Raw genomic sequence first — 12618 nt, forward strand, 5'->3', positions numbered from 1 at the left:
CAATAGAGTCCTGCTAATGCAACATCATATGCGCGTCCGAAATCAAAAGACTGTATTCAACTTTCAAAATAATAAGCAATGACATGCACTATGATTCCACCAACTGCACCGACATAATTCACAAAATCCATGAATGCTTGATCCATTACACTTCTATATTATGCTTGCATGCTATTAACTACTCATCAGTTTTCACACATTCAGATTTTGCAAAGTCCAAAACACACAGACCAAACAATAAAATTTAATTCCCAATCCATTAAACACTTCAGGCTCGTATTAATTTTACTAGCCCAACTACTAGTAAACAAAAGGTTCATAATACACCGTAAAGTTTAAGCCCAAGAAAGAATGCAGCTGTCTTCAAGTGTCTGGCCCTCTCTGTATGGAGACACTTAGGAAGGGAGAATTTTTTTTCCACAACATTGTTTTACTTTTATTTTCATAATGCACCACAGTTACCATGACTAGCAAATTAGAATACCAGCGAAACAGGAAGTGCCAAGGGAATTAGATTTCCTGGAGAATGGCGAGAGAATAGTAGCTAACTAAAAATGACATAAAATACAGAATTCTGAAGCATGATTTCACAAGTGGACCATTTCTGTAGTTTTCTCCAAAGAAACATATTTTTCCAACTCTCCTTAGTATTAATGTGGCTCCATGATCTGCACGATACTACTGTAAAATTAGGTTCAGCATGTTTGCCAGCTCAACTCTTACACCTGAATTTCTTGGTTGAATCCACTACTTTACACGAACCACATAAGAGTACTGTTGCTCTTTAGTTCCCACAGGTCACCTTTGCTTGGCACTTTCTTCTACTCTTGTAAGAGCATCCGAAAACACATCTATTGCCCAATCTTTCACATCCTCCTACAAACCAAAATATGCATCTGCAGTTTAGTTGTCAGACGAACCAAGTAAACTAATAGACACTTTGGGGGAAAAAAAAGAAAACGAAAATTAAGTTCCAACTCCAAATAGGAGATAAGATGATATTAAACAAAAAAAGTTCACCCAAATTCCGGTGTCTTTCTGCCAAATAAATTCTCTTACGACTTTTAAAAACAATATGGAAAGATAACACAGATTTCAAAAGCAATCAAGTAAATCAAAGATACTCTAGTTCATAAAGATTAGGACATATGACTATTTGAAATAAGGCAAAAAGGAGGACTTTGGAAGGTCCCACAATTATGGTTTGATGTACAAAAAAATAGAATGTTGAATAAATTATGCACTCAATAAACTAGATAAAACCAACCAGTTACATATAAATGTCTATAGAAACTAACCAAGTGGACTGGTTCTCCAGTTCTTATACGTGCATTTGGACGAGCAAGCTTAGACTCAAAAGGAGTTCTTGGCCTAATTTCCTGAATCTCATCCCACTCTTCACGAGTAAGCATTCTCACTGTCCCTGTTCCAGGAGGAGCCTTCTGTATTTTGCGCTCCAGCCTTTCTTGTGCTTTGGATTCATCATACTGCCCAAATATAAAAGCAATACCGAATGAAATTCATAAAATTGGTACATAGATAAATGGGTTCGAAAACCATGAAAAGAGAAGCAGAGTCTACAGTATATTTTATTTTGACAAGTGAATAAATGCAGAATGCGTGCTCCAATGCAAAGATGATATTACCAATCAATAACTGAAACATTGAAAGCTCTAAATATAATACATCCTCCGCCTCAAGTATTTTAGCTAGATGGAGCAATATCACAATATAGAGAAAAATTCTCCACTACAAATCTGTCAGACATAGACATCGTTATTTTTTTCAGTCCAAATCTAAAAATACTATAAAAGTAAAAAAATTGACTCTTAGATAATATGAATTCACAGATAGTTTAACTTACTTAGAGAGATAGAGAGAGACTCAAAATTTATCAAATACAAATTTGTTTAAAGGTATTAGAATAAAGTCATGCACACAAACATTGTCATTAAACAATAAGAACTACTGTGTCTTTGCTTTGATACAATTCAAAGTTAAATGCAATGATACTTGATTCATGGATTGACAACAGAACTTCTTCTTCTTTTTTTGTTGGGGGGTGGACGGAGAATTCCCCTTCTTCTCATTGCAACAATGATCACATGCACATAAAGAAATGGGGGAGAATGATATGAAAATCTTCCTCTATATTGTCCTCCGATGATGAGCATTGAAGGGGAAAAAAGAAGAATTTAGATGCTTGGTTCTATTTTATGTTCTGTCGCAAATCCAACCAATAATGATACAAAAACAATCATGCTTGGATCCGCCATTATCTAGCTTATCTCATTCCCTGGATATGATAAGAGAGTTCATATCTATGATCATTACTAAGAGAAAGTATGATACATGATTGAGAGACATTGGATTAAGAGAAAATTTGTGATAACCTTAATGAAAAGTAAGACCATGCCGACCGCCTTTTAGAACAAAACACCACTGAATTTTCAAAGAGAAATTACAGTCATCTAAAGGAACTGCCCAATATGTACACTAGGCTTTGAATTCTTACCATCAAAACCCAAATAGCCAGAGAACAGAGATTCATTATGAAATGGTAGGACAGGCAGATGACTTGATCAAGTTAGGGAGCCACGGGAAAGAGGATGCAGGGTAACAGGTAAAAAGTTTCAAAAAGATTAGAATAGAGGGTGTTAAGAGGGAGGTTATGGATTTTAAATGTTTATATGCACATCTTATTAGATAATAGAACACTTATTGGAAAAATTCGCAAGTTATGAATAATAGTTGTGAACAATAAAATGAAAAAATCCAGCTACTAATTCAAAAATGTGTTCTTTTTAATATACTGTAGATTTTCACATTCTAATTATTGAAAAAAAAGTAAAAAAAATCTAACATTGATCACTTTCATGACATTGGCTTGTGAAGTCCAGGAGAACCAGTTGACCGGCAACATATTTGATTTCTAGGAAACCTCATAGTTGGATAAGAGGCAGATTGATTTCTTAACATAAGCTCAGTTCCCCACTACAGATACAGTAAGCACATTAATGCAAGTTTTGTCATGTACATATATTCGATTAGACTGTTATATGAGCAAGGGGATTGGCTCCGGGTGTAGGTAGGGTAAAATTTGCAGGGGTCATGCAAATACATGGGCCCCTTCCCTTCTGCCGAGTTGTTTAGAAGGCGCTTTCCGTTCTACGGTCCCTCGGAGCGAAGGGTTAGGCAGGTAGTACGGGCCCTCTGACTTCCAGCTATGTGCTGACGAAGATTGAAGGAAAAAAAAAAGGATTGTAAGTATTGAGACTGTTAGCCCCGTCCATTCATAACACAATCAAAACAGCGAATTAATGAATACAGCAACTTTCAACACTTAGAATTCCCCTTAATGGAAATCCCTTCTAGCGAAGATAACAATACTATTTTGCAAAACTACGCTTCACAGAAAATCCTGCACACAAAACATGTCTTCATAATCATAGCAGAATTAAAACCCTACCCTCCCTAATAACTTGCATCTGCACGGACAACCGTAACCTCTCCATGGAATCCTTGGCAATTTAAAACCTCATGTACGCTTTTCCCCGAACGAAATTAAGAAGTAAGCAGTTAAGAAAATTAAGATAGCAATCCAAATATGTTGGCTATAATAAACAATAAAAAGAAGCAGAAGATTTAATTAGGGTCATAGTTAGGACTCAGATTACGAAGACAGAACCCTAGCACCGCATCAGGTAACCAAAACGCAATCTTTTTTTCAAATTCAGAACTTGCTTAACAATTACATACCATCATGAGGACCTTGGCGAAGAGGGCGACGGCGACGGCGGTGAGGACCATGGGCATGGAGGCGGTGTCGAGCCAGGAGCTAGACTCCGGCACTTGCACAAATAACTCGTCCCGTGCAGGGTCCCGCCGCCGCCGCCGCGCCCTCTCCCGCTCCCCGATCCGCGACCTCAGCAGGTCACCCGGCGCGCCCTCCGACGCCGCGCAGATCGGCCTTCGGGCCCGCAATAACGACCGGAGCATCGGTCGAACACCTGGTGCGTTCGCAGATCAACTCGCTTTTCCTCCTCCACCCAACCCGGACTCGCTTCTCCGTCTCCAGTCTCCACCCAAACCCAGACCACACCATTAGGGGATTCTTTATTTCCAGCCTAACTTAAACCTCGCTCATGGGCCGCCCTGTCCGGGCCAGAGGTTTAAGGCCCGCCAAGAGAAAAATAAACTAAAGTAATAAATATATACGAGAAAACATTTTTATTTTTTAAATTTTTTTTAAAAAAAATAGAGCTTCAAGAAGCAAAGGTTTATTTTTTAAAAAATATATATATATAAAAATAAAAACATAAGATATCAATAATTTTGTGCACATGCTATCTCCAACATCAATCTCCATGTAATAATTAGGATTGAGTATTCTTCATCTAATAATTTATAATTTTGTTTATTGGTCAAGCCAGTTAGTAGTCCTTATCTATCGATAAATATCCGTAATGCATGTTAGAACAAATAAATAAGCTATAAGAATCAAGAATTATCAATAAATCTAACATAGGATTTATTGATAATTAATATATTTATTTATATATTAAAACATAATAAGATTTATTTATAATAAGAAATATATTTTAATGCATATAATTAATTTAAAAATATTTATTAACTCATGTAAATATATTTTAATATTCGAAATAGCTGATATTGACCGTATTTATATAGTAAGTAGGACATAAATAGCCAACAAATGGACTGAGAAAAAAATATATTATTACTTGAATTGTTTACTCAAGAGCATTATTAAAAATGTGGCAACTTCCCACATAAGATTACCTCCAACAAATTATAATGATCTTTTTTTGATATTATTTTCTGGAGTAATATTTCCATCAACCAAATACAGTAAAATTTATTTTCTCCTGCAATCATTTTTTTCCAGATAAATAATTTTTAAGAATCGTCAAATTATTCTATAATCTAACATATACTAACCAAAAGAGCCCTAAGAGCAATTAATAGTTTGAAATCCCAATTTCCCACTCTAACCCACCTTGATGAACTAATACCGACATGGGGAGTCGCATGGCGTGGGTTGAATGTTTTAGCGAGAGGCAAGCACTTAGGTGTTGGGAAAGGTGGTGTTTTACATGCTTATCAAAGTTCGGAAGTGGTCCGCTTCTATTACCTAAGCTTCTAAGCTTCAAGGGAGATGTGGGCTAATCTTTATATCTCATGGCATTCTACAGTGGTGTGCTTTTTTTAACTTGGTTACCATGGTGAACAGCTTGATTAACGTAATGACAAAATCTGCCAATGATGCTCATTGTAATCTTCTTACATGTGCTAGATTTTTTGCTGCTTTCTTGGCTGCTTATTCACATTCAATCATTTATTGGTGTGGCATCATGCATGGACAAATGTCACGGCTTCAAAAAGGGCAATGTGAATTGTTGAAACATGTTTGAGGTGACAATTTCTATTATGATTCTCCACATTATTTCTAGCAATAGCATCATATCAAGTTTGGTGTGTTTTGTTATTCTTCCAATGTCTCCAAGAATATCTATAACTTTAAGAAAATAAGGTCACAATTGCCTTTAAAGTTTCCTTCCTTTTTCGTATCCAAATATATCCGGATATGAATAGAAATGGATATCAATAAATAACTATCCGATCTGTATCCGAATATCTGGTTCCATTTGTAACCCTATTTAATTATATATAGTACTCATAAACTTTTAAAGAAAGTAAGTGACTATATTAACATGCTATTAATTTAATTTATCATCCACTTAATAATATCTTTGATTATGTGGTCATAAAGTTTAATTATCTAATTTATATCCATATTTTTCGTTTCTAATTTGTAGCTGTATCCATTTAAAACACATACAGATATAAATTTTTGCATCCGATTAATATCTGTATATGTATTCGTCAAACAAAACAAATATAGATATGAATATACTAGTATCCGATCCGATTTTAGCCCTAACTGAGATAGAGAAAGGTGATATATATTCTAATCTGATTTTAGACATGGTAAATTTTCACAAATTTTGTTACAATATGAACCAATATCTGGAGTAAATTTTGCATTTCTATTGTTCATTTTATTTTCAACTTCCTGATAATTTTATATTAAATATAAATAGTTTTTATGCCAATTGTTGTTGTTGCATCATCATTAGAAGAATGAAGATTAAAAGGGCAACAAATAAAAGTAGATGATTGCACCTTAACAGATCAGTAACGCTTGTCTTTCTTAATTTATCATATAAAAACATTATGTTTAACTTATTATTTTTAAGATGAAAATTATTTTATCATGCTTTGTTAAGTGGTAGGCAAAAAAAAAAAATCATGATTTAGTAAATATGCCATTGATCCTCATCCATGCCTTACTAACTAATAAGGCTGAGGGGCCAAAATTACCCAATATAGTAAAATATACTGCTACCTGCGCTTAGTAGCAATCTTGCAAGAGCCACAAAAACTCAGAGAGAGGCAGTGAGCATGGATCTCAAGGTCTCTTACTCAATATAGTAAAATATATTGCTACCTACACTTAGTAGCCTTTCATCTCTATTAAGTTCTTCCCATGCATAAGCACTCCATGAAGGAGCTACTAGCCTATATTACCATCTACTAATCCCAATGAAATAATTTAAGCTCAACATCTATCTATCTATAGTAGAAAGTTAGATTTGTTTGATAGATCAACTAATATTAGATTAAATAATAAGCTTTCTCAGAATTTATTATAATAGAAAGCAATAATTAGAGTAAAATTTTCAATTATTTTGTTCATTTAATTTTCAACTTCATGTCAATTTCATTTTTCCATTTGTAGACGCCATTTGCATTGTGGACAACATACAAAGAGCAAGTATTGCAAGACCTTAATGAAGATTAGTAATCAATATAAAGATATGAAAAGGATTATAGCAACCGAAACAGAGACAAGATAGATTTCAATCTAATTTTAGACAGATAATGAATTTTCTCAAATTCTATTACAGTATAAAGCAATACTTGAAGTAGATTTTAAATTTCTACTGTTCATTTTTTTTTCCAACTTGCTGTCATTTTTATGTTAAGTAGAAATATAAAGAGTGCTTTTTTTGTTGCTATTGATGCATTACCTTTACAAAAATAAATACTAAAAATCAACTAATAGAACTAGGAATGGACAATGTAGGTTGAAGGTCAATAAGTCATCCACACTCCTCTTGTTTGGTTAATCATATTAAATGAATAATTACGTTAAAGCTACAACTGAAAAATCCAACTTTATGCAATGAAGCTTTCGTAAAATAACTATCCTAATCTCTAATAGACCATAAATATGCATTTGAAGCTATTGATAAAACTTTCAGGGACATACTAAGATTTGAGAACTAAGATTGCAGTAACAAACCATATGATGATAAGGTTAACTATCTTAGGAGGAGATTTTAGACGTATACTGCATATTTTATCAGAAGGTAAAAGAGATGATATTATTTTAGCTTCAAAAAATAAATCACATATATGGGAAATGTAACAATCCAGGACCTCATCCAAAATGGCTAACCGGAAGGTATTATTTGGATTCCTTGATCCTGTATAAGTACCTAAAATCTACCCAGCGAATAACCGATGTGGGACTAAACACACGCCCGCACGGATCCTCACATACTTCCCTCGTTCAAGCTCTGATGTCCTCGTCAGGCTAAGGGTTCATATCTATTCAAATCTAATCACAAACACCACGATTGGCCCGTAGTCAGCCCCAATGGATCCATGCTGCAGTGTCCCCTATTCCACATAGGTTATGGGCCAGGTCCGCTCTGATACTATTTGTAACAATCCAGGACCTCATCCAAAATGGCTAGCCGAAAGGTATTATTTGGGTTCCTTGATCCTGTATAAGTACCCAAGATCTACCCAGCAAATAACCGATGTGAGACTAAGCACACGTCCGCATGGGTTCTCACCAGAAAATTACAAACTGTTTCTCCTCATGAAAAATATGAGAGTGAATCAGAATTTAGATAATTACGATTCAAGTGATTCATTATCTGAATTTAACAAATAGCTTTTGGATATCGTACATGGAACTGCATAAGTTGTAGCAAAAGATGGAGATTTAGAAAAATATGGATTAAATAAATTACCATGGCAATATCTTATTCAGGATTTCGTAAATCGAGCAGAGAAATTAGTACCTAACACACACCCATCCTTTCAATAGATGCTAGGAAATACAAATTATCTCAAGAAAAGAACTATTCTGATACCAAAGAATGATATGATTGATGAAATAAAATACTACATATTTCAATGGCTCCAATGTGATAAATATATATATATATACACATATATATAAACCCTGACCCAGTATGCAAAGCTTTATTTGTTATTGCTGATCAAGACTAGTTATATCCGGTGGAGTTTCTTAACTCTCTTAAATTCCTAGAAATACCAAATCATAAGTTAGATTTAAAGTAGGTGTGCCTGTTAAGAAATTTAAATCCAACATGGAAATATGCAATGGCACAAAATTGATATACAAACACTAAGAGACCTTGATAGTAGAGGAAGGAATAATCACATGTTCAAATATTGGAGCAAAGTTTCTGATGCCAAGAATAATATTGTCTTCTATATAATCAAAATGATAATTTATTCTGAAAAATAGGTGATTCCAACTGAATGAAGGATGTATTTTTCTAAAAATTCAAAATCCTTTCCCTGCAGCGGAAAAAAAATCAAGAGAAAAATTCTGCAAAATAACAAATAGAGTGATAGAAATACATATCTTACCACTAATAACCCAAACGTCTTGCCTCCCAAGAGATCCATGCTCACTACCTCTTCCTGAGTTTTTGTGGCTCTTGCAAGATTGATATACATAAACTAAGAGACCTTGATAGTAGAGGAAGGCATATTCACATGTTCAAATATTGGAGCAAAGTTTCTGATGCCAAGAATAATATTGTCTTCTATATAATCAAAATGATAATTTATTCCGAAAAATAGGTGATTCCAACTGAATGAAGGATGTATTTTTCTGAAAATTCAGGATTCTTTCCCCGCAGCAGAAGAAAATAAAGAGAAAAATCCTGCAAAACAACGAACAGGGTGATAGAAACATAGATCTCACCACTAGCAACCCAAACAGTTGCCTTCTAAGAGACCCATGCTCACTGTCTCTCGCTGAGTTTTTGTGCCTCTCGCAACTTTTACGTGACTTATAGTTCTGATGGCCAATCCTGGCTATTTATAACCATCACATAAAATCCTGGGCAATGATATGCATGGAATTTTTAGGGATCTCTATTCTCAGCCATAGGATCACTGAAAAATATTTTTTTTACAAAACCCCTTATATTTTTTTAATTCCAAATTTATAGGCTTCTGCAATTTGCAAAAATGTCCATCAACATTTTGCAATTGACCCTGAGAAAAGGAGATTAAATTTAGTGAAATTTCCTTTGCTTACAAATTTGTGTATTTATCCTTCTACCATACTATATTCCACATAAGCTGTGGAGTGATTGATCATAACCCTATTTGATTTTCACTGAAACACTCAATTGAATTCATTAGTAAACAAGAGATATACTCAGATGCTTTGAGCTCATCAAAATCAAATAGGGTTATGATCAATCACTCCACAATCTCCCCCTTTTTGATGATGACAAAACATTGAGTATATGTAAAGTGAATTGCTCAATAAACAAGGAAATAAAATCCATAAATGAATTCAAGTGTCTGGTTATTTAATTTATCCAAGCTTGAAAGGCGTGAAACAATAAATTTTGGAATTAAAGCTCCCCCTTTCATTTGGAATTATATAAGCCTTCATATCATGCAATCAATTGTTTGGCTTATATATATTTAATGATTTAGCTTTCTTAAAAATTCAGATTCTCCCCCTCAACATATGCATTCAACTTTGTTTTGATTCTCTGAATTTTCTTTTAATGCATTGAAGTTTTTGAACTGAAATTTTTGGTTTTTAGAGGAAAAATCTGACAATTTGTTCTTGAGTTGGATTCAACTAATCTCCGAATATCCCTTGAATAGATTCTGGAGATTACTCCATTAGGAGCCCCAACAGAGAGATAATGAGCCTCGAGGTACCAAATCCACTAAGAACAAATTATGTTTTAATTTTTCATTTTGATTCCTTTTATGTTGAGTCCATTTACATATCTATTAAGTATTTCTCCCCCTTTTTGTCATCATATCAAAAAGGAGGTAAGCAGAACAAACAATCACTTAGAGATCAAATTGCACACAATTGAAGAGAATATGTCTACTCATTGTATTGATGTGTATGTAAATACATTTTAGAATATAATAAGTAAAGCAAAAAAGTACATGTCAAAATAACACAAAGTGATCTAAGGCTTCCTCGAGGAGGATGCGGCTCCTCCTCTCGAGGATGTGGCTCCTCCTCTCAATCTGTTCTGCTCCATGAGGAGGGTGACCGCATCTGTAACATGCCCGAGCTGGGAGATAATGGACGAAGTGGCCCTGCTATGTGTAGTGGAGAGCTCGGTCACCGACTTCTGAAGTGCGTCCAGCTTGTCGATGAGCACGTTCGACAAGCGCTCGGCCCCCTGAGTAGTGGTGCTCATGTCCTTCCGGATGTCATCGCGCATCTTCCGAGTGATGCCCGTGACCTCACTCATACTGGAGAATTGAGCCTGGATCAGGCTCCGGACGTTGTAAATCTCTTCCCGCACATGGGCCGTCATCTCAGTCACGGCTGTCAAGGAAGGGACCAACGCTGACAAAGGTGCAGGAGTGGGAGCAGGCACTGAACCCCGGAGCTCCCGAAGTAGATCATCTCGCAGATCTCGGACAATCTCCTGCCGCAACTCCCGAAGCTGCTCAGGAGCGATCCGGACCTCCATGACCTGAGGAGCTGAGGAGGAGGGTCCGGCTGAGGGGGTAGGAGTAGAAGTGGAGGGAAAGTCAGGATAATCTGAGTCTGGCTCAGGACTAGGAGAATGTCTGGTGGTATGTGTGGAGGTGGAAGACTTCCTAACCCAGATCCCCTCTACCTTCCGAAACCCCATCCTGTGTAGGGTCCCCGGACGCATGCGATCTGTCCATCGCAATGCGCGAGAGGGTTCCCCCTCAGGAATGGGAATCTCGGCCTCCCTAAACAAAAGGGTGAACATCATGCCGTGGGGGAGGGTGAGCCTAGGTCTATCTAGTGGCTCACATAGATATCTATAAATAAGTTTTGGGAAGTTGACTGGGGTGTCCTGGAGAATATAGAACATAAGGGCGAGGTCCCTCTCAGAAACAAAGTCGAAGCGCCCAGTCTTCGGGAAGAGGGACCTAGACAGGATGCTCAGGAGGATCCGCACCTCAACTGGAAGTGAGCTAGCGGATACCTCATCCAAGGGGGACTGGGGTGGATGCCCTAGAATGGCCGTAAGGGCCTCAGTCCTATCCTCAGGGTGTGCGGGTGCCACCCCAACTTGGGGAAGATGGAGGACCTGAGCAATGATATCCTCCGAAATGAATAATGGGACACCGGCTACCGTGCCCTCTATACCCCCATCGCCCCTATGGACGGTACCGTAGAACTCCCTAACTAGTCCAGGGTATGTGGGGAGATCTAAGGTGAGGAAATACTCTAAGCCCTGGGCCCTAAGTCTCTCTCCTATCGTAAAGCCCTCCCGGGAGAGATAGTCGAAATCGACGTATCTCCCGGTGGTGACCGCCTTCCCGGCGCACGGCCTCGAGGGAACCGCCCTCGGCGGGGAACGAGCCGGAGGTTGTGGCCTCGCGGGATCGTTCCGAGCCTTGGAACGTCGCTCGGTGCCGGTTGCGGGTTGGGGCCTCTTCCGGCTTGGAACAACGGTTTTACGAGGCATGGTCGACCTAGAATGGAGTAAAACGCTAATGGACGGTGAAAGGTCGACGGGAAAAAGCTTAGGGACGGCCGGAGACGATCTAGGAGTCGGCTCTAGGGTTTTGAACAGTGGCGGCGGTGAAAATAAGTGTTTTCTAAACGATGGAGTTAGGGTTAAAAAGTCGGATCCCGACTGCGAGTCGACTCCTCTGAGTCGCGAGTCGACTCGACCTCGAGTCGACTCCAAAATAGGCGCGAGTCGACTCTCCTTATGTGCCTGTTAACCTCGAGTCGACTCCCGTCTGTATGCGAGTCGACTCCCCCTCTGCTGCCATCGATCTCGAGTCGACTCCCGCAAATGCGCGAGTCGACTCCCCCTTACGAGCCGACTCTGAAACTTGCTCGAGTCGTCTCGAACTCTGGCACGCACCTAAAAATCATGCTATGTTCGTGCCGAATGAGGAAAAATCACTAAATTATGATCTGATTTGATGATCATTGAAACGAAACTCTATATTAATCACAATCTAATCATCAAAATCAAATGAATCTAGTGGAAAATACCACTAGGATGGATCAATCACTCCTAATCCCCTCCTAAGCACACTAAATCTCTCTTCACTTAGGGGTTTTGTAAAAATGTCAGCTAATTGATCATCAGTACAAACAAATTGTAGTGTCACATCACCATTCAATACATGATCTCTTATGAAGTGATGTCTTATCTCAATATGTTTAGTTCTTGAATGCTGAATTGGATTCTTAGTTAGATTAATGGCACTTGT

General features: G+C 37.5%; 1 protein-coding gene across 1 annotated transcript; it reads right to left on the bottom strand.

Annotated features, from left to right (window-relative positions):
• Window positions 1-228: 228 nt before the first annotated feature.
• Window positions 229-4100, bottom strand: LOC103716469 (cytoplasmic dynein 2 light intermediate chain). The gene is made up of 3 exons (XM_008804477.4): window positions 3760-4100; window positions 1299-1487; window positions 229-876 (listed from the first exon to the last, which is right to left on the bottom strand). Exons 1-3 carry the CDS (start codon window positions 3997-3999, stop codon window positions 799-801), a joined length of 507 nt encoding a protein of 168 aa, XP_008802699.3. The 5' UTR covers window positions 4000-4100; the 3' UTR covers window positions 229-798.
• Window positions 4101-12618: the final 8518 nt, after the last annotated feature.

The sequence above is a fragment of the Phoenix dactylifera genome, chromosome 2 (assembly GCF_051530095.1).
Source record: "Phoenix dactylifera cultivar Ajwa chromosome 2, Ajwa_hap1_PhDact_Kaust_v1.1, whole genome shotgun sequence".
Taxonomy (NCBI): domain Eukaryota; kingdom Viridiplantae; phylum Streptophyta; class Magnoliopsida; order Arecales; family Arecaceae; genus Phoenix; species Phoenix dactylifera.